Raw genomic sequence first — 26,688 nt, 5'->3', positions numbered from 1 at the left:
TAAAATTATCTTTTACATTTTAAAAAATCCTACACTGTCATTTCTTTTCTTCAACGGATATGCCACATTTTTTTAAGTTTTATGTTTTTTTTTTAATTTTTAGTTTATTAAAATATTATATTATAAATTAATTTATAGATTATTTAAATTTTTTTGTTTTTTTATAATATATTACGTAAATTAATTTTATTTTATTTAATTAAATAATTATTATTAATTTAATTAATTTGATTTTTGTTTTACTTTAAATTAATTAAATTAATAATAATTATTTAATTAAATAAAATAAAATTAATTTACGTAATATATTATAAAAGAATAAAAAAATTTAAATAATCTATAAATTAATTTAAAATATAATATTTTAATAAACTAAAAATTGAAAAAAAAACTTAAACGGATGTGGAATATCCATTGCTTATAATTAATTAAAAAATAATATAATTAAATTAAACTAATATTAATTATTTCATTAAATAAAATAAAATTAATTTATATATAATTAACAAATTTAAAAGAAATTTAAATAATATTTATATATTAATTTAAAATACATATAAATTAATAAATTAAAAGCTAAAAAAAATATAAAGCTTGAATGGATGTCGCATATCTGTTGAAGAATGTTTTAAAATATAAAGGATAGTTTTAGAATTTTTTTAAAATGTGGTATAGTATACGGAGAAATCTGAAGTAATGTAGGGAGTAACTCTCAAAAACAGTATAATTGGCAAATTAAAGCCTAATTGAAAACCACCAAGTTCCATAAAAGGCATTGTTTCGGTGAAGATTTTTGTGGGACTGAGACACGTGACTTTGTCACTTCTGGATGACTTTGTCGCTCGCTCTCCTACAATATAGACCGCACGCTCGTCCTTTGATGGGTCGCTCGCGCTTCTTCGATTTGCACTGTTCGTTCTCCTTCACCAGCAGAGGGGGAGGTACCTACAAAGGCACTCTAACGCTCAAGTTAGGCGTCTGTTGAAGGAGTTGTTGCTCACAAATGAATATTATGGTAATTGAGTATTATGAACTTAGTAGAGTGCGAGTAAAATATGAATGGAACGTTTTAGAGTGTGAATTGAGCATACCTGGATGATGGCCCTCACCTTGTATTTATAAGCTGTCTCATGGATCAATTATGATATAGGCCCAATAAAATATAAATAGACTTACCTTAAAATCCGGTTGGTTGCTCATAAACCGCCTATCAATATCTTTAATCAAATATCTTTGACTATTTTATCATCCGCTGGACACTTGGCCCAATAATAAAATAAGCGCTGGCCTAATAATAAAATAAGCGCTGGCCCAATTGTGGCCCAGCTTTAATAAAACTGATTGCCCTTATTGGCTATAGTGGTGATGGAACGGTGTTGAGTGTATGATCGTTCGGTATCTATAGGTATAATACATAATTGACGAGCGTTGTCGCAGTTTGACCTGGCTGACGAGCGCTATCCCAGTTTGTTCTGGTTGACGAGCGTTGTTATCGATGAGCACTGCTACAGTAGATAGACCGATTGGTCTAAGATGCTAACCGTTCGGCCTATATATCATATTATACATAATGCCCCCCAAGTCTGAGTTAACCGTTTGGCTTTAGCCAAGGTTAAGTATAGGACTTATATGTGCTTGGGGAAGGTCGTCCTTGTTCTATTGGGGAGGTTGTTCTGATTGTAATTTGAGTCGTTGCTCGTCTTTGACCGGATGGTGGACTTTATGAGTTACCTGTTGAACTTTTGACTAGGCTGATCGGCTTATGATGAGAGTTCTTTTTAGAACTTTTTCCCACGTTGACTAGCGACTTTGATAGCATTTTGTTTATCTGTAAGGCCGAATGGCCGCGTACTTGTGAATGCGTGTGAGTGAGCGTTCATCGAGGGAATGCCTTTACCATTCGGATGGTAGTCCATGAGGGACTGTCTTTGATTTATAGTCCATGGGGGACTGTCTTTGATTTATAGTCCATGGGGGACTGTCTTTGATTTATAGTCCATGGGGGATTGTGTTTGATTTATAGTCCATGGGGGACTGTCTTTGATTTATAGTCCATGGGGGACTGTTTTTGCCGTTCGGTTTTGACCGTAGGAGTTCGGTTTGGAATGTTCCCTAGGTTTTATGAATGGTACGAACGGTTAACTTCAGATTGACCAAATGAGATGTGTGCTTGATCTTGTCTTCTGCCTTGTAAGGTCGAATGGTTAAATACTTGGGAGGCCGAATGGCCGAATACACGTAAGGCCGAACGGTAAAGTGCATGAGATAAAAGGTGATAGTAGTGTCATAAACGTTTATTCCAATAAAAGAATTTAAACAACAAAAGTCTATGCCTTAAGAAATTAAAATAAGCATGATAGTAATGTTCAAGTAAATTTTGAGATTTGTCGCACTCCACATGTTAGGAAGGAATTTTTATCATATCTTTTAGTCGATACGGCCCCAAATTGAGCGGTAAGGGCTTTGACTGTGGCTACGACTTCGCCTGTGTCTTCGTTCGGCCCTTTGATATGACCGTTCAATTTCTCTATGCTGAGACTTTTTTCTACTAGGACTTTTTGTTCGGGTTCTTTCTTCTACAAATCTCTACAGATGCCCTCCTCGGATGAGCCTTTCGATATCATCTTTTAATGCATCACATTCCTCTGTAGTATGTCCTCGATTTAGATGAAACCGGTAGCTTTTCCTTTCGTCAGCGTCTTTTGGAGAAGACTTTTTCCGAATTGTAAGAAGTTCAGTATTTAGAGCTTCCTCAAGAACTTTTACCCTGGGTGCGTTGAGGGGAGTGTAATGATTATACCTGGGTGTTCGGATGAAATCCTTGTGAAACGTACCTCCATTCTTGTCACTACTGCTGAATGACTGTCTGCCTTCTTTCTTGCTTCCACTTGTAGAGACTTCTTGTTGCTTCTTTCTTTGTAAGATTTGCATATCCTCCATACGGATGAACTCAACTACTCTTTCTTGGAGTTCTTCCATAGTTTTTGGTGGTCGCGCATATAATTTTTCAGCAGAATATCTTGGTCTCAAGCATGAAGGTAAATTGTTGATAATAAAAGAGTGACTAACCTCTTTAACTCGTCGTGCGGTTTCGTTGTACCTTTTCATGAAGGCCTTTAAAGTTTCCCCTTTCTCTTGTTTAGAATTTACCAATTCCGCCGGGGTTATCTCTTGTTTTTTATTGGAGGCGTATTGCCTTCTAAAGAGGGTTTCTACGGTGGCGAAGCAATCCACTATGTTTGGCAGAAGAGTGTTATACCACTCCCATGCCTCGTCCTTGAGTGATAAGGAGAAGGCTCTGCATATGACCGAATCACTGTCCGTGTAGAACGCCATTGCATTGGTGAAGATCCTGAGAGGATTGTCGGGATTTGTCGAGCCATCATACTTCTCTAATATAGGAGGATTATTTTCCGGCATTGGAGTTTGCATGATGGTCGTCGTAAAAGGGAGTAAACTGGTAGGCCGAACGGTTTGGAAGGGTGATGGTCCTCTCCTTCCTCGACCGTTCGGGTTGGTGTGCTGGGATGGCTGATTACGACTTCTCTCGTTTTCATTCTCTTGGTTTGAGGCAGACCGCTCGGTATGGATTCGTTCCGTCCTAAGCGCCGCAATCTCTTCTGCGTGCTTTCGCTGCAACTTCTCCTGTGCTTGCGCCTGTGTCTGTATGGTTCTTGCCTAGGCTTGTATCTGTGCTTACATTTGTGATATCAAATCTCTGGTATTATGTTGTTCGTCCGTGCTCCTCGTGGTCACCATTTGAGCTTCTTCTGCTTGCTCTCGGCCCCACGGTGGGCGCCAAAATGTTTCGGTGAATATTTCTGTGGGACCGAGACACGTGACTTTGCGCTTCTGGATGACTTTGCCGCTTGCTCTCCTACAATATAGACCGCACGCTCGTCCTTTGATGGGTTGCTCGCGCTTCTTCGATTTGCACCGTTCGTTCTCCTTCACCAATAGTTGGGGGAGAGGTACCTACAAAGGCACTCTGATGCTCAAGTTAGGCGTTTGTTGAAGGAGCTGTTGCTCACAAATGAATATTATGGTAATTGAGTACTATGAACTCAGTAGAGTGTGAGTAGAATATGAATGGAACATTTTGGAGTGTGAATTGAGCATACCTGGCTGATGGCCCTGACCTTGTATTTATAAGTTGTCTCATGGATCTAATATGATACAGGCCCAATAAAATATAAACAAACTTACCTTAAAATCCGCTTGGTTGCTCATAAACCTCCTATCAATATCTTTAATCATATCTTTAATCAGATATCTTTGACTATTTTATCATCCGCTGGACACTTGACCCAATAATAAAATAAGCGGTGACCCAATTGTGGCCCAGCTTTAATAAAACCGATTGCCCTTGTTGGCTATAGTGGTGACCGAACAATGTTGAGTGTATGACCATTCGGTATCTATAGGTATAATACATAATTGACGAGCACTGTCGCGGTTTGACCTGGCTGACGAGCGTTGTCCCGATTTGTTCTGATTAACGAGCGCTGTCCCGATTTGTTCTGGTTGACGAGCGTTGTTGTCGATGAGCGCTACTACAGTAGATAGACTGATCGGTCTTAGATGCTAACCGTTCGGCGTAGATATCATACTATACAAGCATGAAAAGCATAACAAAAAAGAATCAAAGGAAGTATGAGAACTAAGAATTTATTCGTTGTTAGCTGAAGTTGATTTTTGGAATGAAGTTGAGAAATGATGATTCTCATTTTCAAATGTTGGATTATCTAATGAAGAATTAAGAAAGTGATAACCCCTAAATAACTATGTTCCCACTAAATTTTGTAATATAATTGTGGATTATCAAAGACACAAATCAATTATATTCAAATTCAATATATTCCTTGAAATGTGAATTATCTTTTGAAATACCAAAAGAATGTTAAAAATTATTAAAACATCGATCCATAGATCCTTAGGTTTAGGCGTTATGAATTATCGTAGTAGTTTAAGATTCAATTTCGAAATTTAATAATAATTAATATAGCCCTATATTCAATTAAACTATAAAATCAAACCGATTCAGGAACCAAAAGGAAATATCATCCAAATTAATCTATAACATTCAACAAATTGAGCTATCAATTAATTACCTAAATTCAGTTTCTAACTCCCATAAATGCAAATCATGATCATCATTTAACGAGTTTGGAGTTAATGAGAAAATAAAAAAAAAATTTGATAATTGTGAAACAAAAATCAAACTCTTATAATTGTAATTGATTGAAGAGAGAAAAGGTTTTCACCTAAAACTAGAAAAGTCTAAAATGAAATCAGAAAACTTCATTCTGACTTCGTTCATACTACTAATACCTAACTTGATCCAGTGTAAGTAATTAGACCTTTACTAATACCTAACTCAATTCTTTTAGTAAATTTCAAACTTTATTATTTTAATTATTAGAAATACATTTCTTAAAATTCTTAAATTTTAATTTTCTTACTCTAACAACTGATTTTAAAGTTTTAAATTTACCATGAGTGAATTATTCTCTTAATTTTCATAGTCCAAACACAAAAGCTATCATGATATGAACAACTTGAAAAGAAGAATAGTTGAGAAGAGAAACCAAAAGCTTCAAACAAAATCTTCAAGAACCAACTTATTTGTTGTATACGATGTAAGATGAGAGAGCTGAACGTTTTCTAGATGCTAAATTTAAACAGATTCCAAATGCTACCATTTCTTCTGATATTCATCAAGACAAGTACAGAGCAGAAGGAAGCTGAAATGCTAGTTCAACCCCAGAGAACATAACTAATTCAAGAACCAAAAAATCAGTTATCAACTGTCTTCAGATGCAGCTCAGACCAATTCAATTTTTAACTCAATCCATCTTATTTCTATTACTTAGAAATCAAGACCTCCAACAGTTTAAATACAACTTGCTGTTGGAAATATAAGTTTGATTACAAATGAAAAAGTAGAACATTGTATTATATAAAGGTGAAAGACCGGTTTTTGGTAGAAAGTGGGTCAAAAGTGTGGTAGAAAAATTTTAAAGAAAAAAACCAGTCTTTGATTCTAAAGACTAGTTTCCGAAATTGAAAATAAGTTAATCTTTGTTTCCTTTCCGAAAGGAGATTCATCAAAGCTTGGCAAAAATGATCTACCAATATTCACAACTATACAGAAAGATGTAATGTAAGGACATTTAGAAGAAACTTGATACTTGTGGAGTTCCTCTTGGCTAAACCAACTCTCTGCAAGGATTTACATTTATGTGAAATTCACATCAACAATGATCTTGATGTTCAACAATTTCTGTTATATGATACAGATTTTACAGAGAACAGAATTTGGTACATACCATGAATTTGGAAGAACAGAATTTGTTCCCTCTCTCTCTCTTTCTCTTTCAATCTTGTGAACATAGATCTAAGTTCATCTACCCTTCAGTCTCATTGAAAGTGTGAGAATCAAAACTTAGCACCTTATGCTGCTGCTCGGAGCTCTGAACAACCACAACAAGAACATGGCTACTTCTATGCTGGTATTCCAAGGCATTAACAGTGAGTGTTGGTGGCGGTTCCATGGCAGGATTTGGGCAAACAATGGTGATGGTGGAACGGCACAAGGGGCAAGAGGCATGAGATTTGAGCCAAGGATCAATGCAAGGGAGATGAAACGCATGGTTGCATTTTGGCAACAATCTCAAACTCTCATTCTCTTCAAACTCACTCAAACAAACCGAACAATCATGAGCCTCCACCACCCCTTTGGTGTATTTGCAGACTGTGATGGATTTGATGAGAGCCTCATCCAAACCAGAGTTTGAGGAAGAAGAAACCTGACCCAGTTCACTGCTCCCATCTTCTTCTGGTGCAGAATCATTTGATTGCATGGTGGTGCTGCGTCTGCAGAACCTTGAGATGATGGTGTAGTATGTGACCAAGATGAAAGTGCTGGCTAATATTCCAATCACAGCAACTATGAGAGGAGAAAACTGAAATCCTGAAGGATCATCAGCATCAGCATTAGCACCAAAGAAGAGTGAAGGAGGAGGAGGAGAGTAGACTATGTAACACCACTGGGGGCAGTAGATGCTGCAGATTCCTTCAGAACAATCCTTTGGAGTCCATGGATATGGATTTGGATTGGAGTTACTTGCAGAACCCATTTCTGTTACTTGCTCTGTGAATGAACCTAATCATTCATCCATGGAAGACTCAATCATTACCCATTTTTTGGATCTTACAAGAGAAGGAATCAGAATCAGAATCAGAAGATGGGAAATTGAGAGTAAAGTAATTGAGAAGAAAAGCAAAGGTAGGTGATCACAATTTGCTTACTCATCTTATCTTCTTCACCTACTTTTTCATTCTACTTTCTTCTTTTTCTTCTTTTTCTTCTCTACCATTACATTCTCAAAATGTATACCTATAATTATGCTATATAAAATTTATCAGATTATAATTAATGTCTTGAATCTTCATAATATATGAGTAGATATAAGTACTTAAATATAAGTACAATTCATAATATGTAAATACATATAAATATTTTTCTATAAATTGATTTCAAATTTAAAATTTACTTTTTAACCATTTTCAAGATTATATTAGCATTTTTTTTTTCAAATTCGTTCCACCGTAATTTTAGTAGTGTAGGGAGTGTTTTATTTTAGGTGGTTGTACGATAATAAAACCATGTCAAGAAGCTGCAAAATTAATCGATAGTTTTGTCCATGTGACAACTTAATAATTGCTTCTAATTAATATATAAATGTTATAGTTAAATATTTTATAATTCAATCTAACCTTATCACATGGCTAGATCCCAATATTATTTATCAATTCTGCTACGTCGGTTTTTGTCGGCGGGGAAGATCGTTATTCTATGTACTCCACTCTCATAATGAATCATAAAAAAAGGTTTAAAAATCTTAATTACACTAAAATAACTTTTTAATGTAACTTTATATAAAGAGAATGGTTTATATTGCCATGATTATTCATATCAAATTTTAGTATAGTTAAATAAAAATGAATTTGAAAATATGCATTATTTGTGTTTTAATATATATAAACATGGTATTAAATAATTTTATATGAATATAAGTATATAGAGATCAATGGGGTATTTGTTAGTTAGTCGAAGTAGGCCATGTTTGTTGATCTATATATGTAGCTTTGAGTAGTCTTTAAGACATGGTTGGTATGATCACACTCAACATTTTCTATATATTTACATTAACTTGTCTTATATGTATGATATTTGTATATATTATCGACATTTTTTTTTCCTTTTTTATGATCTTGATTAGAAAAAATTGGAATGTCTTCACACCCACTGTGAGAGGGACAGGGGTCTATTTATCAAATCCATATATTTTTTCAGGATGAATTTATTGTAAATTTAAATCACTTTCAATTGAAATTTCTTTAATCTAAATAACTCTTCAATCATTTTCCTTGACTTCTTTTCCTTTCTCTTAATTTTCTTTTAGTCAGTCAACATTTTCACTTCCTTTTTCTTCTTTCAATTTCATTTCAATTCAAATCAAAACTTAATAAATGATGTTGGAAGACTATGGTGTATAAGCTTTAAGAGTTGAGATTTCATGTGCTCGGAAATTATTGAAAGAGTTAACTTGCTTCTTCTGTGGGTGGTATGATCTTCTTTCTGATTTTATTAAGTTCGATTTCCATAAAAATAAATGTAATCTAAGTGTTGATATTGGTATAATCTGTATTTAGTTTATATTCAATTTTCTTTTTTATGATTGATACAACTTGAGATTACAATTTATTGTGATAAAACTTTTTGTCAGCATATAGTAATAAAATTAGTTAACTTAGAAGGACTTGAAACAACAATAGAAGGTATCAAGATTTACACTTGTTTAAACTATGTTGGGTTTACTTACGTTAGGATATAATTAGTACAAATTCATTGCGTAATAAAATATTTAACTTACAACACCTATTTACCGAAACATAGAGAACTAGGTCAAAAACTGCTATTGCTTATATTAAACCAAACCACTTTTAAATTTATTCACTTTGTACTAAATTATAACTTAACTTGGCTCATGTTCTAAAATAAATGCTATTCATATTACAACATTCATATTATAATTTAAATGACATTCAAAGTGCACAATCAAATATATAAAATATACTATTTCATGTTTATCTTTTCCTAATTTTATACTTTTGGTTGCATTATTCGATTAGTAACCAATAATATTAATTTTGGAAAAGCAAAAATTGAAAATTGGAAAATGGTTTTGTACACTATATACATTTACATTTCTAAATCACATAATGGATGTGATTTGTATGATAATGCAATAACCTAAGAAAATATGAATAAAAGAATTTGCATTGATCATCTGAGTTGGGAACATCTCTTGAGCTCACCTTTTCGATATATATCCTTCTTAGACAAACTTAAAATTCCTGTTTGCTCCTCAACTTTGCTTATAAGAAGTTTAAGTAAAGGAACCTTTGATAGGGTTCTCCGAGACCCTACCATGATCAACTTTTTCTGTAAGAAAAAAGCAAGGCCAATACTTGTTCAGACAAAAACATGAATAATTTTATATAACCAAACCCCTACGTAGGTTGATTTACAAAGTTCTTGTTATGACAAAACGTGGTGAAAATTGTTTGAGGGAAAAGTAAGAAACTGGAAAATGTTTGAGCACAAGAGAAGTACCTTAGCACGAGTAAGAGCCACATTTATCCTGTGCCAGTCTCCAAGCAGAGAAGCAGCACAGCTTGTTGGGTTTTCAGTAGACCTTACAAAAGATAATAATATACAGTCCTTATCTCTACCCTGGAAAAAATACAAACAAGTGGCCATTTTATTGTGAGGAATGGGGATCTTTATCAGTGTAACGAGAGCAAAAAATTTAAATGAAATGATCAGAAGGAAACGCCAAAGTGATTCCTTAAATGTTAGAGAAATATTAAAGACTATTCGATTATATGACTTAATTTTTGGAGCACAGATTCACAAGTCCTACATAATACTTTGATGCTTGCTTCAGCCTAACCTGGTATTTGTCAATCGTATGTATCTCCAAGGAAGTCAGTATCGCCAAGGAAGTCGTGCAATGGCGGATGACGTTTGCCTGTGAATTATATGGAGTAATAATGCCAATGTGTTCTTTTCCGATTCCATTTTTAACTAATTCCTTTGCAATCTGCAACATGAGTAAATGGAAAAAACTGATTTTATGGATATGAAACAGACAAATGACACGAATCTTTAAACAGTTAAGGAAGAAGGACCAAGGCAATCAACCCACAAAGTTCTTCAACTTTGGGGTTGTCATGTATACCGATATAATGTTCAAGTGTATTTTAACCAAACATAGAGCATTCATAAAGCAATAAGAAAATTTAACCAAATATAAAGACAAAACCAATTGATAGCTAAAAAAAGGGACAATAAAGCTATTTTATCTGCTAGTATATCGTATAAAGAGAGTTTCGTTCTTAAAGCATAATCACTGAGTTTAATCACTATTAGTTTGGTAAACATACTCAGATGACATACGGGTTACCGTAATATAAAATAAAGGTTAATTATTTTGTTTTTGTTAATCAGAACTATCAATGAATCGATCATTTTGGAAGAAATTACTCCTTCACAGTACAATCAATTCCTATGGTCTAACAGTCCAGAGTACCAAGGCTAGGGCAGCTTGACATGAAAAACGTATGAATTTGCTCGTAAAAAAAAAAATCTATATCCTCTTTGAAAATGACCTACCTCAGCAATTATTTGAGCTTCAATAGGGTTATTCACAACCTTCTGATCTCTTGCCTCTAAAGCCGGCAACTTGTCTATGATGAAAAAGTAAATGTAAGCAATCTCATTTACAATGAACTAGAGGATAAAGGATGTAAAGGAAAATATGTTCAAACCAGTATCAATAAATATCACAGGTCTTCGAGGATTCAAAACCTGCACATGGTTATGCAAAAAGAGACTTAAAAGACATAATTTAACTTATCCAAGCATAAACATTGTTATCGTATCTTGACAGTGGCAATTTTTCCCTTAAAGATTGTTTATTTCACCCGCTCAAAATTTTATTAAAACTCAAACTTTACCCAGAATACATTAATAATACAGCTTAATATCTACATTACACTATGACTATTCAGTATCTATATTAAGACTGACAAATACAGCTCAGCATAATTTCCCAACCTAGAGACTATTTGACACTGACAACCAAAGGTTGATATCTGCGGAAATGAGTTTCTAAGACTTTTAATGAAACATTGAAGAAGAACTTCTAAATACTATTTTTCAATTTTAATTTTTCAAGGTGAATTACGTTGTATAGACAATGCTAATAACATACCTAGAATAAAAGAGACAATGCAAGAAGAAAATTACTGTTAACAAAAATAAATAAACCAACAAGCACAGAAAAAAGGAAACTGTCTTTTCTAAAGCGTACTATCCATTATAATAATTTTCAAGGAAGATCAAGCTCATATGAATAGATAGAACTAAGCAATAAAAGCAAAAATCCTCCGTCTAGTAAGAATTCAGATAAAAACTTACTATAATATAGTAATAATTCAGATAAAAAAAGCCTCACATGTTCTAGCCAAGGCAAGTCACAGCTTAAGTCTGAAAACTCCAGTTTTGCATTAGCTACCTCCACTGAACCACACCTCAATCTGTCACCATATATCAAGGCATTTGAAAGGTCCATGATGTCTTGACACATACGATACTGCATATACCAAATATGTCAAGCCACTAGACAATGGATCAAAAGGAACAAAACAGAAGATTCTAATCTAATATCCATTAGCCATAACATACCTGACTCTGTAAGGCTAAAATAGCCTGTGGATGGGCTTCTGAGAGCCTACAGAACAAACTTATCCCCATGCCATTCTCTCGGGCTTCTGTACTCTAGGAATTATCAGATAAAAAAATTCGTAAGATCATATTATAGAGTTTTGTACAAAGAAAGAACAAATAGTTTAGGCACATACATTGACAAGTGGTGGCAGTTGATAATGATCCCCAACAAGTACAAACATCGAAGCAAACGTCAGAGGACCCAAGGACACCTGCAATGGCAATATTTACAGCATATTTTTTGTGAAAGCATACAACATAATTACATACACGTGAACAATTGTTTCCTTTCTCTCAACGCTTCCTTATGTCATGGTTTGTTTCAATTAAAATTGAGTTTTAAATGCATAGGGAGGAAAAGAGACAAAAAAGAATAAGACATGAATTGATACAAATTGAGGTGTATCATATTTACCGTTATTTATACTAATCAAATCATGGTAAGAGAAAGAAATAAAGAAATCAAAGAAAAAAATGATGAAACTAATCCAAGAGGACAATATAATTTATTTTATCTTGTCGAAAAAGTACTATAAAATATACGAAAGGAAAAATAAGCTTACTGGTAAGGTTGTCTGTCCAGCTTCATCCATAATGCATACATCAAACCTTGTGTTGGCAAGCAAGGGACTAGAAATGCCAAGACAAGTAACTGCGACAACTTTGACTTGTTCCAACCTTCTTTTGATATCTTCAACACCTTGTACACTCATTGCTGAAATAGAAACCACTGTCAAAAGATTTATTACGAATCTTATTATAATTCAAATAGGGAGCGTACAAGCAATAAATTGGCAAACCTGAGAGGCAGTGTTCTCTGACCACCTCATTCACTACTTCGTGTCTTCCAATTCGTACAAAATCAATCCCCTACATCAATATAAATTATAATGACATGCAATATATGACACCTAAAAGTAGACATTGAAGAATATACAGAAATAATAATCGTAATCATTTAGAAAGAAGAGAGGCACGCATCAGTAAAAATTAGTACACCATGCAGGACATCAATCAAATCAATTTAGTACAAGTTTTCATCCTGGGATTTAGTACAGCAGAATTCCCAAGTGAAGGGACGTGGCAGAAGGTACAGGTGCAGACGTAAAGTCACAGTAGATTAATTTTAAGAGATGTCACAAATCTCAAATTAGAGGAATCAACGAATTTGATTTGTTTTATTTTTAAAAAATGATCTCCATTGTTATTTATTTATTTGTTTCAACAAGGAAGACATTTAAGGTAATCTTTCTGTTGAAGCAGTATTTTCACTGCTGAAAAATACATGAAAGTTTCTATATATCTAGGTTTACCAAAAAGTGGCACTAAGAAATTTCAAATTTAAGAGGACCAAACAGAGGCAAGCCTCAAGGTTCTTGAAAAGCCTTCGAAACTCCTCTAAAACAAACTGAACCAGTTTAAGATGGTTTTCATTCCCTTTGTTTCTTAGTAGTCAATCTGCAGGACACCAGAATAACCTTGCCCTTTCCTAGGCTAAAGAAAATAAAGCGATCCACAAATTGAAAAGTTTATCAACTACAAAAGTTTCTAAAAGGGGTTCAGGAAATGCTTCAGAGGTTAAAGTAGAAGAAGAATTGCAATCTAAAGAAAACTGAGCACACGATTGAAAAATTGCAAAACTATTGATTGACGATTCAAGAGAAGATAAAGGATGTGCCGTTTATCAGGACAAGAACTATGACAATATTTTGGAAGAGGAAAGCAAGGAGCATTAAGAGGGATAGAAATTAACCTATTCTGTCTAATTTTAGCTCTGTAGTTTTTATTGATGTTGTTAGAGTTCTTATGTAATGTTATGCTAATTTTATGGGGCCTCGCAAATTTTATTATACAGAATGCGTTTCATATTTTGTTATCATTATATATGTCATTAGTTTATTATTTATTTTCCACATTGACTAAAAATAAAGACAATTTACAGTATATAACTGAATACAAACCTCACCTTACAAGTTGCTTTTTAAAAAAATAAGTTAGACTTAAATTTGAGTTCTTAACATTTATTACATTTACTAGAATTATTCATGTATAACACACATTTGTTAATTCATCCACTATGTTTCTTCAAAGTGCCCATAACACCATCCACAATATCATATGGCGTAGTTTTGGCCTTACGTAGACCACAATCTAGATTGAAAATTGAACTTCAAAAGTAAGAGGAGGATGTTTGGTGGAAGCTACAATGGAGGACAAAGAACGGTGGTTACGATAATGTGTTTCACTCTTAGACATGTTTGCGGAGCTTCAGATAGAGTACATAGTAAAGTTACACAATGAGAAAAAAAAAAGTTGGTGATTCATGTGGCATTAAGTTCAGGTGTTTAGTTCATTTTAAGTTTTAACCAGTCCTAGAGGTTGAGTGCACTCTGACCTAAATCCAAACTGTCAAAAACCTCTAGTGATCTCCATTTTACTTTGTTATACTTTTCTAAGCAATCTATCTTCTTCAGACTTATGGACTATTGAGAATAGCTGACAGTGGACAATTTAAATAAATGGTGTGGATTCTTATCCAGCAGCATGGAGCCATATTCAATTAGATGATATAATCCAAGATATTATAATATGCGGACATGGATACCTGTGCTTTTAATTTGATGAGTAAATTATCAACAGCAGAATTTGTATAGGCAGTAAGCAAAATGGATGTTCCTCTAATCAACAAGGCTTTCACGGCATGGACCAATGTGGACGTTTTCCCTGTTCCAGGCATCCCTAATATAAGTGCATAATCTTTTGCTGTAAGTATCTGAAAATCAATAACAAAGCATAGTCACAGAAAAATCATTTTAGTGATAAACTAAATCAACTTGCACACTAAACTTAGAAAAGGAAGTCAAGAAATTATTGCTTCATGCGGACCTTGAGAATTGCTCTACGTTGGTCATAATTCAAACTCTTCTCTGAGCAAACATAGGATATCGCAGGATCCTGGCTAAGTATAGATCCACTGTCAAATCTAGGAGTCTAGAGCCAGAAGACATCAACACAGGAAAAGATGAAGTTGTTAGTCATACAGAAATATAGTACCTAATTCAAACAGCATATAGCAAGTAATCCACCTCAAGGTCAACAATCATCCGCCGCAAATGAGCACTTCGATCATTTTGTAGAAAGAGTTGTACAAGATTAAACCTACAAGAAAAATGCATAAATAATCATATACTGAAATAACTTTCAATAACATAACACAATTTGCAAATTAAATTTGTGAATGAAGCGGCAGTCAGAGAAGATACCGCATAGTTGCAAAGGAAGTCACAGCTTCATCCTTGTCAATTCTCCAAACCTGCTGAATGAGATCATTTACACTGGAAGAACTCCTGGGGATTCGTAATCGCTTTGAAAAGGAAACCTAAAGGAATTTGACAAAGTAAATAATTTGACAAGACATAGCTTTCCAACCAAGGATTGTGATGATAAGGCAATACACGAAAGAAACAATTAATAAAATACTCACAGATACATGATTTCGACTAATATCGGATATCACCCCTTTAGCAATAATTTGATGGCTAGATTGATTACGCAGTATCTAAGAAGTAAACAAAAGATAGTTATAATTAAAAGATAATAGTACATATCAATAACAAAATAAGATGCATAACACAACCCTTTTACAAAAGGCAGTTCTTAAAATATCCATTTGCTGGTAGGAAACAACATTCTCTCCTGAGTAGTACTACTTGCATGACTGACTTAAGGACTAAGTCAAATAAAATGTCTAGTCGTCTAGAATGCAAAGCCAATTTCTAATTTTTATAAAAATATAACAATGAAAATAAACAGGCAATCACAATTAAGTTTTGTATGATATAAAGTTGCTATAAGGATTGCCAAGAACCCAGTTATTTAAGATAGAAACTAAGCATGTGGAAATTGAACAATTTAATAAGAGAAGATTGACCATGGTGATAAAGAACTAAGAAAGAAGGAAGCTTGAGACTACATTCGGAATTAAATAGTAGATTAGGAATTGTATAGTATATTGAATTGGGCCTTTGCTGGGAGTATTTTAATTGTTTCTATGTTTTATGTAATTAGAACCTCTTATTGGGCATTATTTGTTTGTAGGCTTCTTAGGTAGTTTGTTGGACCATTAGGTCTATTCAGTTAGATGGAGTTAGTAGTCTTAGGTCCCCAATATAAGTAGTCATTTTAATTTTGTGATTGTGATTCTATCATTTCTAAAGAAACTTTGTTTATTTTCTTGCAAACTACTCTTGATTTGTATTTTTGAATGTTCGAATTCAATGTAGCATATCTTTGTTTCAACTTGTCAATCATTTTAGGATTGCAGTGTTGTTCCTCACATTGGTTACCCAAATCCATTTGTTGTTGGTTTTCCTCATTTTTATTCCTTGTACTATAGTGATAGGTTCCTGATCTGGGAACCTAATCAAGAACTCACTTCTCACCGCAAAACACAAAGAAAAGAATGAAACTGAGTATTATTCACAGAAAGAATGTTTTGTACAATCTGGATACAGAGGCTTAACCCTCTTCAAAGGTCAATACCTGTCAACAATGATCTCTCCAAAAGTCCCCTCCCTAGACAACCCTTTCCCTATTTAAAGACTCCTCCTAAACTGAACATAACACCCCACCAGGACAGTTATCCTACCCCCTGCTTCTTAATTGTCCTAACAGACCCCTAAACCCCTCTAACAACTATATTTTATTATTGTCTTCCTTTCCTTCTAAGGCCCACATTCATATCCTATCATATAGTGACTGATGTAATAGATACAAGATGAAACTCAAGATTGGATCTATTATTAGCATCAATCACAATTCAACAAGGAATCAAAAACACAAAAAAAGGAAAGAATAGAATTAAGAAATGTGAAGAACAATGTCAAGACTCTAAAAAAATGGATAAGTTGAAAGAAAGATTTGACACTTGGACTTAGGAAATACAAATATAAGAATCAAGAGTAGTTCCTAAGTGTTAAGAAATAGACTTTAAGCTTAACTCAACCCCACAAAACCGGTTTATAAGGTCAGGATTGCACTCACTTATATACTCTAAATTGGTCTTATCTTTAGTCGATGTGGGGCTTTCAATACACCCTCCGCATGTCAAGTTATATACATCTTGTGACATTAATGGGTGATCCGATAGCGGCACGATAGCAGGTAAAACAATATGTCCAATAAACAACAAATCTTGCTACGATAGAGTTAGACATAAAGTCTACATCTTAACATGGTATTAGAGCTTGAAAGAGGAGAAAGAGACAACTTCAGCGTAGTTGACCGCTATCTAAATGATACGATCCTATCTAAGAAAGTGTACACTCTTTTTTGTATTTGATTTATCTCGAAGTATAAACAAAGTAAATCAAAGAAGAATGCAGAAATAAGACAAAGATGAAGATGTCACTATCTAGCTTATTAATGAGTCAATGAAAATTCACCATAAAAATCTCAATCTTTGATAAGAACAGTGCTCTATGACAAGAGCCAAGAAAATCCTCTCAATGAATTCAAAATCCAAATATTGACAATCAAAACCTTTAGGCGCTTTGAGTTAGGATTAATCTCTATTGTGTCTAAAACACACATAGGGTAATATATTTATAATAAAGAATGATACAAGTATATATGGCAACCAAACATAAATATGGTAAATAGAAGATTGTGTTAAAAACAATAGCTACCAATATCAAACAATAGCAAAGGTCAACAATTCCCTGAGAACCTAGAGAGTTTCTCTGAAAAACATAAAGTTTCCTTTACAAAAGAGTTAAAACTTCTTAAACAAGCCAACACATGGCTACTAATAATATGTACCTAAAACTACTAGGCTCATTTAACTAATTAGGCTTAATGGTCCAACAAGTTATCTTAAAAGTTAACTTAATAAATAAAAGCCGAGAGATGCTAATTACACAAAGATAGAAACAATTAGAAAAAGCCCAACAAAGACCAAATACAATAATTTATAAATCCTAATCTATTATTTATCTCCAAATGTACCCTAAAGCCTCCTTTTATGTACCTTCATGCATCCAAACTACAAACATTTTAAGTAAAGCTCTTCTAAGGCCAAGTTATAAGATTGTTGGAGATCTCACATGGACAAAAATAGCATGTTAAAGATCTTATGACTAGGGATATGACTAAATTATAATACATTTAAATGGGAGCAAACCTTACCTTATAAACCAATTTTGTAAGGTTGAATTATGTTTAAAATCCACTTTCTAAGGGAACATTAGATTAAATTGATAGACATTTATCACCCAACTTGAGGGGAAATGTCATTCATAGAGCCTCAATTTTGGGAAATTCATTCCAACCTTAATTTTAGGAGATTGATTCAGATTCACAACATCAATAGAATTTTCCATTTGATGATGTACCTTTATACATTATTTCGGTCTTCAGTTTGTTGCCAACTAAACGAGAATATATCTTCGGAATTTTGGGCATAAATTAACGTACAACTATTCATCTAATCCCTATTTTATATCTACAACATGTAATCAATTATTCATTATGGAATGAACTTGTTCTGCAACACTTTTATGAAAATTGTGATGTGATTGATCTAATTATGCTAAATAAAACTGATGATTAATGATTGTGACGAGTGGAAAATGGGAGAAACTGGGAACCTAAATGACAAATTTGATCAACCAACCAAAGCATTTTTGGGTTTTTCAGTGACACACTTATCCGATTTTATAGCGATGATTCATAGTACATGGCTTACCTAGATGTATTTTGTTTATATAATATTTATCCACTCTTGGGTTCTAATTATATATTGTATACATATAAACTATAACCAACTAATTATGGATATTTCTTTTCTAATTGTTTCCTAAACAGACTTGGGACTTTGGAATCCCTTGGGTGCATTCTTCACTACAAAAGCTTTTGTGGGAATTATATCTTCCATACCACATTGCAAACTTTACCTTGATTTTGTTAAACAACCAGATATCACAACTACAGCCAATTATTTCCAAATAGTAATAGGAAAGTATACATACCACATGATCTCCACTTCGAAGTGTGGAATCTAAATCATTTTTCAATGAGACACTAGAAGACACATCGGAAACTTCATAGAGGTTAGAAGAAGAATCTTGTTGTATGAAACGATAAGTGAATTGATTATCTTTAAGGGATTTCTCAAGAGGTATTCCTAGTGAGTCAAGAACAATAGAAGAAAGACCACTACTGTTTGAACTCTTTGAACTATGTGATTGCCAGACCTCTTTCCTTAAAATCTGAAACAATAAAGGAGAGAAGTAAAAAAGAAGACTTTTTAAACTTGTAAATTGATTAAAATAAATTTTAAGGAAAAAACAAAAGCACAGAATTCAAACCTCAGTCTCTTTAGCTTCTAAGTCAATCAATCGATCCCATTGGCGGAGAAACTTAGAATGCGAAGAAGTCATGTAATTAGTTAGAGAATCAAAATCTTCTCCCAACCCACTGCTCTCTGTGCTTCCACCATTTGCCTAAAGCATTTTATAGTAGTGACACAAGAAATAGACATGTTACCCAGAATAGATTGTTACAAAAATTAAGCAATAACATTATGATAAACTTCAAAAAATTATTGTTTGAGATCTTTCTAATATCCTCATTACTATAGTAGATATCATATTATATAACATTGTGCAGAAACAAATCAATGACATCTATATGAACATAACACAAGATGAAAACACTATTTCAGTAATAATGATCAGAAAGAAAAATAATGCAGCAATTAACATTAGTGTACTGGGAGAATTGGTTAAACTAACAGTAATCTTACAGGGTTCTTAAATACAGAAGTAAACATGCAATTGCAAAAAAAAAAAGCTTCTAATTTATGTGTAGAAATCAGAAGAAAAAATAATCAATCTTAGTCACCTATGGTCCTATCCATTGAGAACATATCTAAGTAAAAGATGATTTTGAACCTTAAAATCACCAGCAGAAACAACCATAATAGTGTCTATATCAGAAGAGGTAACTGTTTGCAAAGATTCTGCACTTCCCAAGGTAAAGAAGAAGTACCTTGTGATAAATGCTACAAACATTAAGATGGCGACAACCTCTGCAAATGCTAGGAATCTACAATCAGCAAATGAAGGCTTGTAATGCCAATACAATGAACTTGTTAAAAATACTTTATAAAATTATGGAAAACTAGTACCTGTAACATTGGAGGCAGTTGCTGCAGAGTCAACGCCTTAAGAATATAACTAGCTAGTTCATTTCGTTGCATTATTAGCCCAGTTAAGTCGGATCTTTGAACCACGATGCCCTTTGTAAACAAAAAATAAAACAATTGAAGTTTATTTCCACATAATTAATCAGAATATTGGCTCCGTTAATCTAGGAAACAGCTGGATATGGACCTTTCTATTATTGGCTCAATATCCAACAACAATATTACCTTCTCTTAGCAGAAATAAAAATAACTGATAACTTAAAGGAACGGATTTTACCTGTGTTTGATCAGATTGGAGATAATATAGAAGACCAGAATCAACAGTTGTCTGATACCTATTAACATAATCAGGACAAAATAAACAAAATTTCAGAAATTTTTCTACATACTGTTAGAAATTAATAGTTTGGTTTGCACCTTTCAGACATCAAGAGAGTGTACAAAATTACTTGGGCACTGTGCTCAACTGATGACTGCAGATATGAAATGGAAGAGTTGCAAGTGAAAAATACCACAAGTAGGTATCATAAAATATTTCTAGTGCTTGTAATGTGTTCATTGAAGTATCTATCTGATTCACTTTTTATTGACTGAATTTAAGTGAGGACCACAACTTGCCTGGCTATTTGGTGTTTTTCCAGTCTTGAACTCTACTGGCATGATCTTTTCCTCTTGTTCATCCCTTTGTGATTGAATTTTCACTCTGACTGAAGCATCAATCATCCCTTTTAATCCATATTTTGGAGCCCACACCATCTCTTCAATATCAATTACCTAAACATTAATTATGAATACTAAGTTTAAGAGAAACAAAAGGGCACAACAATGACCAAATCAAAAAAATAGATGCATATTTGTGGACAAATAAGCAATTCATTATTAAAAGCTAAAGTGCTCCCCCAAAACTTGTTAAGCTATTACAACTGTGCATCATCTACAAAATGTATATTCCCTGGCTAAACATTCTTTGGAGATTAGATTGGAGCTTGCCTCAGATATGCCAACATTCTTTGGTCCATTATCAAATCCAAATTTGACATTCGGGTCTTTTCTTTCCTGCCAAAACACTAAGTCATCAGTCACAATACTCAATGAATAAGAACTAGAGCAATAGGTGACAGGTTTAATATTTTCTAGTATTCCTACTAAGTCATCAGTCACAATACTCAATGAATAAGAACTAGAGCAATAGGTGACAGGTTTAATATTTTCTAGTATTCCTTATGTATTTTTGGGATATGGTACAAGAGCATTGTTCAGTTGATTCATTTGGAGATCACCTTCCCTAAAAATTAATAAAACTTCCCCTTTTGTTTGATAGGTATTAGATCCTACCGAAGCTAGGGACAAAACAACCTAAACTTCCCTTCTACCCTTTCTTTCCAACAAGAGAATATTCTTTCCCAAACATTGAACACCACAAATCTAATTAGCACGACATCTAAGATATAATGTAAATTATTTCTATAAATGCTATACCTATCGAGATTGCCACATATCATCAATCTAAAAATACATATTCTAGAAAAGCTACAAAGAGACAATATGGCCTTGAAGTATCAGTTACATTTGAAAACAGCAAAGGAAACACTTCTATGACAAAAGATAACAATAAATAAAGTTTCAGAAAAAAAGGATAAATTTTTTTTATGTACCTCCATATTTTTAAACCGTATGATCCAACTTAGTAATCTAGGAATAGCATCTCTCATAGTTTTGCGAATGTCATTCTCATTTACTGCAACGTACATATGCAAAAGAAATGATACCGAGTCAATATTCAACAAGTTATATTGGAGAAAAACTTTTGTTGGTGAAGTTCCAAACTTTAAATGTGAGATGTGTACATACAAATTTAAATGTCACACATATAAAGACACAATACCACACCTCCACATGCATACAAACTTTCAATGTTTTTCTGTAATACCACTTCTGCATAATCTTCCATGAAATTTACTGTAGGATGGTCATTTGTTAGCCCAGCCTGCACCAACATACCACACCGCAACACAAGATAAAATTTTGAAGAATAAATTTAAAAAGAAAAAAGAAACAAAATGTTACAGTATGATTCAACAAAATGAGACCATGTGTGTGTATGTATGTATTTTACACTGTCTTATGGGGTACGGATGAATTTTAGAGACCTGGAAAATTTGGTGCAGCATTGTTCCAGCTAATGCTGCAGTTGAGTAATCATTGTTTTTCAGCCTCTCGTCTAAGACAGTTCTCCTTGGGCAGCTAAAACTGGAAGCAACCTGGAATGATGTATCATGTTAGAAGTAAACATCCACAAAAACACACATAAATATAGGTCATAGAATACATTGAATTGCATATAAGGGCATTTACCACTCAAAACAGCCTGAAAAGTGTCCATTTCCTTACATTTCAAAGTCATGAATGGTGAAACATGATTAAATTTTTCAACTAAAAAATAAATTGAGCAAATTTTATGAGACTATAAGACTTGCACTCGACATATGTGGTTCAACCACCAGTTTTAAGGCATTAATGTGTGAAAAATATTAAAACAATAGTTTGCAGGAGTGCAGGTTAATGTAAACATCTTTGTCAGAACTCCCCCTTTCACTATGCACTATCTTACAATTCTATTTACTAATAACATCACTTTATTTTCTGCTTCGTTTCAATAGCATGCTTAAGTTACTAATAAAAAGCTATGAGGGACTTCAAAGTGGAAAATGTGCTAACAATACTAAATACATCCAACACTATCTTTGAATGTCTACAGAAGCACAGAAATAAGTGATGTAAACAATAGTAACCCTGCTCAGTTAGAAAAACTGAAACAAATAAACCTTTTAACATTGCCATGGCAAATCTATATCATATTTCCCACAGTAAATCAAGGTTAAAGTCTGAAGCCACAAACGGAAATGAGAGAGTGATAGAAAACTACCCGCGTTCCAGACATTAGAATATCTGGGTGTACAATCAAAAAGTTTTTATCACGATCAATATCACAATTCCCCCCTTCATCAAATTGTCCGATTACATGCACAGTATCTCCAGGTGAAATTACACAACAAGACCTGGGATCATTTATTTAGAAGAGGAATTAGAAATGCTAGAAATATTATAAATAGCAAGTGAAAAACCGACAGTAATAATTATAAGATAGGTACTCGGATATAAGCTTAAGTACACTGAAGCACACCAGCTTACCACTCATTCCATAGGTTTACAGCCCGCTCTTCCCCAGTTTGTTCATTTAGCAAACGTAGCACCTGGAAAACAATGGACCAACTCGTATTATTAGTCAGATTCACAGAAGCAGTAAGAAAATACAGCAATGATCCTCACAACACCTTGTATGATGAGCATTGAGCAGCAGATGAATCAGCAGACCTAAGTTCAGATACCTAAATTAGAAAGTAAATAGTAATAACCCTATGAGAATTTGTTTTCTTTTCTTTTTGTGAACCCAAAATCCATAACAAAAGCTTAGTTCCAAAATCATACCTCTAAAACCAAATAATTAGAATTGGAGAAGACATCAACACCCTCTTTAGGTAAATGTGATTTGGTCATTTCTACTGCAGGTCTGACTTTGACAGGGAGCTCGTAAGCTTGATTTTGAGGTACTTTAAAGGAATAAGTGTTGCTATTGCAAACTGGAGCATCATCAATAGCAATGGCATCTTCAACTTGATCTAGGAGTTCAAGCAATGCCTATAAAAGTGAACATTCAAATTAATAAGTGGCTTCCAAAGTGCTGAAGTTTAAGCATTTCACAGAATGACAAGTAAAATGCCAAAAGACTCCTCCATGAAACAAAAAACGTGACAATGATTCAGACTTCAGAGGGGTCTTTTTCATAGTAATACGGGAAACATTTTATTAAACTAGTTTTCATTGACTATTAATAAAAATATAGTAGCTCATTGTACAACTTTAGTGGCACAAGGTTGACAAGTTCAAACTTATAAATGCATGAAAATGTGCTAAAGCAATTGATTGTGGCTTTGCCATCCGTTCTTTTCAGGTTCCAGTTTCTCTCTCCAACTCTAAGCAAGGTTTTAATCATGCCTAATGGTTTCGGATACCATTCTCTAGAACTATGTTTCAGTTATGTTAAAACTTATATTATGCTCACTTTTATTCCAAAATTAAATAATTTTTTTCTTCCCAATCCAAAACTTTCTTTCATATCTGCTTTACCAAAAGGTATAAGAGACCAGACCTAACCTAACCTTTTTGTTCTGTCTTAGCACAGGCCGGTCGCTCGGTCTCTTGTGTTCAATATCCTTGCTCCGCTGCACCTGCAAGAAACAAACACAGAAGAAACTCAAACGAAGTAGTCATTTGATTCACAAGAAGAATACAACAAATATCCACGAGCATCAGTCAATCAATGAAAAGGATCATTAAGCACCCATTTCATTCAAAACAAAATTCCATGAACAACAGTAAAAAGGGATGACTTTCCAAAAATTCTGCAAGAGTGCATTGGAATAACTAGAAATATAGGCAGAGTGATGTGGGATCACCATAAATAAGATTTAGGAACTTGGCTATTTTGTTGATATGCATAAAAATTGTGTTCAGTCTCCAATCAGAAACCTGTGTTTTCTATCCCAAAGTAGAAAATCCTACAAGACCCAGAAAAAGGGTTCAGCCTTACACAGCATCATGTGTAAAAACAGTGAAGCACAGCATCTGATATGGCCAAAGTTCTCAAGGATGCCAGTAGCAATTCAAATGTCACTCAAACAATTCATAAAACGAAACCCTAACTCCACTAAATTTTTTTGTAAAAATAAACTAAAATTAGCACAACAAAAACTCTGCAGGTAGCTAACACAGCTTTTCCACATCAATACTAAAGGACAGACTAAAAGCAATCATGCCAAAACCTTAGAGAGAGTGATAGAAAGAGAGGGACGATGATGAAAAGGCTCAGAGGGATGTGACTGGAATTAAAACACCTACAACTACCGAAAGCCTCCGTGTTTCTCCTTCATATCCCTATTTTATCCCTCCTAAAATATTTAACTGTTATTTTTTCTAAAAATAATCCAAACATTCCCAACTTGAAATTCCCGAGAAACTAAAAGCTTCCTTCTTATTACACACCTCTTAAGGAAAGGACGACAACAACTTTAAACGGAATCAACAATTTCAGAATTACAGCATACCACCACCCAATCCCCATACCTGTGCAACATGGTTCTCACCTGAACGAAACCAATACTATAATTCAAACCACAAAATGGAAACTCCCGTTGTACAAAACAAAATTCCAAGACCATTACTCGATCAAGGAAAACGAACATGTAAGCACCCAGATTTGTACACAAGAAATCAACCACCTTGTCAGGCCGATAAGACAGAGACGGTGGAGTTCTGAAGGGACTCTGTCCGATCACATCAAGGGCCAAGTTTATCCTTTTGAAGCTCAACGGCACCTTGGGAGTTGGCGAAGCAACCTTATCCAGACAAGTCTGCACCACAATCAAATTCATTCACTAACATTGATAATTAGAGCATGGTAACAAGTAGCAACATACTCCTTGACACACTCTGATTAAGACACTCAATTATGGGTTGAAATATAAAACTTCAACCCACCAAAAAATTTGATTTTCAATAACTTTCGGCCAACATAAAAGTGTGTTGCAAGCATTTCTCACATCAATAAATGTCAAATTAAAAGGAACAGAGAGAAAAATTGCCTCCTTGCCACTGTCATTGCGAATTGCCGACAAGTTTAGTTTGGAAGAGGCAGCCAACGCTTTGATCACTTCAGGCGTGTGTTTGGAAACAGCCAGAAGCCTCTCATTCACGGGAGATATTTTCCAGGTGACCTCGTTGACGGCGTCGTCCTGGCTCTGCTTCACTAACTGAATTCATACAATGTAGTTAATTTCCGAAGAAATCCAGAAAAAAAAAACGGTCACTGGAATCATGCTAGAATCCGTTTGGATGCAAATTAGAAGAATTTTTGGGAACTCTATATTTCCAACAGATAAGCTCTCAAAAGTAATTTTAGCTTATATCCAAACAAACCCTTAATTGGCTAGTTAGTTAGCTGTGCTACCATTCCAGGGGAGAAGTTGAAACGCGTCTGCGAAGACACTTCGTCGGGTTGCTGTGGCGAATTGATGGTGGAGGTGGTGGTGGAGGTGGCGACAGCGGTGCTGGTGGAGGTGGCGACAGCGGTGCTGGTGGAGGTGGCGACAGCGGTGCTGGTGGAGGTGGCGGCGGCGGCAGTGCTGATAGATGTGGCGGTGGCGGCAGTGCTGGTAGAGGTGGCGGTGGCGGCGGTGGTGGTGGTGTGGGGTTGAAGGTGGTGGTATTTCTGAGAGGCGAGATCGAAGAAGTGCTGGATGCCGAACTTGGAAGGTTGCTCGGTATTGAGTTTCTTCTTCTTGGGAGGCATTTTCCGATTACTGTGATCAATGAATGGATGCGAAGGTAGGGCTTCGGCTTCTTCTTCAGCCCGAGAAAAGACACGTTTTTTTTAGTATGTTTTGCTTTGCGTTTTTTCCCGCCTCGATTACACATCTGTGTGATTACGAGATTGTCCTTTGGACTTCTTTCTTTCCCTCCCAAATGTTTGGGCTTGATGTTGGGCTTTCTCTTTTGTTAACGG

The 26,688-nt window shown here is 34.3% G+C and overlaps 3 protein-coding genes across 5 annotated transcripts; all 3 read right to left on the bottom strand.

Annotated features, from left to right (window-relative positions):
- Window positions 1–2,586: 2,586 nt before the first annotated feature.
- LOC108332697 (uncharacterized) lies at window positions 2,587–3,420 on the bottom strand. The gene has a single exon (XM_017568010.2). It carries the CDS (start codon window positions 3,418–3,420, stop codon window positions 2,587–2,589), a length of 834 nt encoding a protein of 277 aa, XP_017423499.2.
- A 2,326-nt stretch (window positions 3,421–5,746) lies between these two features.
- On the bottom strand, window positions 5,747–7,384 carry LOC108333349 (RING-H2 finger protein ATL52). Of its 2 annotated transcripts, none has more exons than XR_008246246.1 (2): window positions 6,330–7,304; window positions 5,747–6,222 (listed from the first exon to the last, which is right to left on the bottom strand). XR_008246246.1 is itself a non-coding variant. In XM_052871188.1 (2 exons), exon 2 carries the CDS (start codon window positions 7,137–7,139, stop codon window positions 6,408–6,410), a length of 732 nt encoding a protein of 243 aa, XP_052727148.1. In that variant the 5' UTR covers window positions 7,140–7,212; window positions 7,312–7,384; the 3' UTR covers window positions 6,206–6,407. The 2 variants fall into 2 exon arrangements, 1 of the variants encoding a protein (XP_052727148.1); XM_052871188.1 differs by adding an exon at window positions 7,312–7,384 and having other exon boundaries at window positions 6,206–7,212.
- Window positions 7,385–9,189: 1,805 nt separating this feature from the next.
- Window positions 9,190–26,581, bottom strand: LOC108332459 (DNA replication ATP-dependent helicase/nuclease JHS1). 2 transcript variants are annotated; one of them, XM_052871142.1, is made up of 34 exons: window positions 26,134–26,581; window positions 25,769–25,936; window positions 25,406–25,537; window positions 24,287–24,355; window positions 23,556–23,765; window positions 23,402–23,455; window positions 23,259–23,320; window positions 22,993–23,125; window positions 22,217–22,327; window positions 21,957–22,053; window positions 21,722–21,804; window positions 21,057–21,122; window positions 20,685–20,840; window positions 20,484–20,539; window positions 20,344–20,401; window positions 20,049–20,159; window positions 19,910–19,966; window positions 19,228–19,362; window positions 18,889–19,128; window positions 15,345–15,419; window positions 15,124–15,239; window positions 14,947–15,019; window positions 14,747–14,851; window positions 14,466–14,633; window positions 12,661–12,730; window positions 12,424–12,575; window positions 11,995–12,072; window positions 11,819–11,911; window positions 11,589–11,726; window positions 10,900–10,939; window positions 10,745–10,818; window positions 10,023–10,172; window positions 9,683–9,802; window positions 9,190–9,511 (listed from the first exon to the last, which is right to left on the bottom strand). In XM_052871142.1, exons 1-34 carry the CDS (start codon window positions 26,473–26,475, stop codon window positions 9,353–9,355), a joined length of 3,951 nt encoding a protein of 1,316 aa, XP_052727102.1. In that variant the 5' UTR covers window positions 26,476–26,581; the 3' UTR covers window positions 9,190–9,352. The 2 variants fall into 2 exon arrangements, 1 of the variants encoding a protein (XP_052727102.1); XR_008246225.1 differs by lacking the exons at window positions 9,190–9,511; window positions 9,683–9,802; window positions 10,023–10,172; window positions 10,745–10,818; window positions 10,900–10,939 and having other exon boundaries at window positions 11,591–11,726; window positions 11,819–11,904.
- Between the last annotated feature and the right edge of the window lie 107 nt (window positions 26,582–26,688).

Source organism: Vigna angularis, chromosome 11 (assembly GCF_016808095.1).
Source record: "Vigna angularis cultivar LongXiaoDou No.4 chromosome 11, ASM1680809v1, whole genome shotgun sequence".
Taxonomy (NCBI): Eukaryota; Viridiplantae; Streptophyta; class Magnoliopsida; order Fabales; family Fabaceae; genus Vigna; species Vigna angularis.
Note: the sequence above shows the minus strand (reverse complement) of the source record. Positions and strands in the feature narration are given on the sequence as shown.

Excerpts from the sequence above, each read along its gene's own strand:
- LOC108332697 (XM_017568010.2), bottom strand. The coding sequence starts at position 3,420 with ATGCCGGAAAATAATCCTCCTATATTAGAGAAGTATGATGGCTCGACA.
- LOC108333349 (XM_052871188.1), bottom strand. The coding sequence starts at position 7,139 with ATGGGTTCTGCAAGTAACTCCAATCCAAATCCATATCCATGGACTCCA.
- LOC108332459 (XM_052871142.1), bottom strand. The coding sequence starts at position 26,475 with ATGCCTCCCAAGAAGAAGAAACTCAATACCGAGCAACCTTCCAAGTTC. Across the intron at positions 19,129-19,227 it reads TAGAAGCTAAAGAGACTGAG|ATTTTAAGGAAAGAGGTCTG; the intron begins GTTTGAATTCTG and ends TTATTGTTTCAG. Across the intron at positions 12,576-12,660 it reads CAGAGAACACTGCCTCTCAG|CAATGAGTGTACAAGGTGTT; the intron begins GTTTGCCAATTT and ends TTTCTATTTCAG.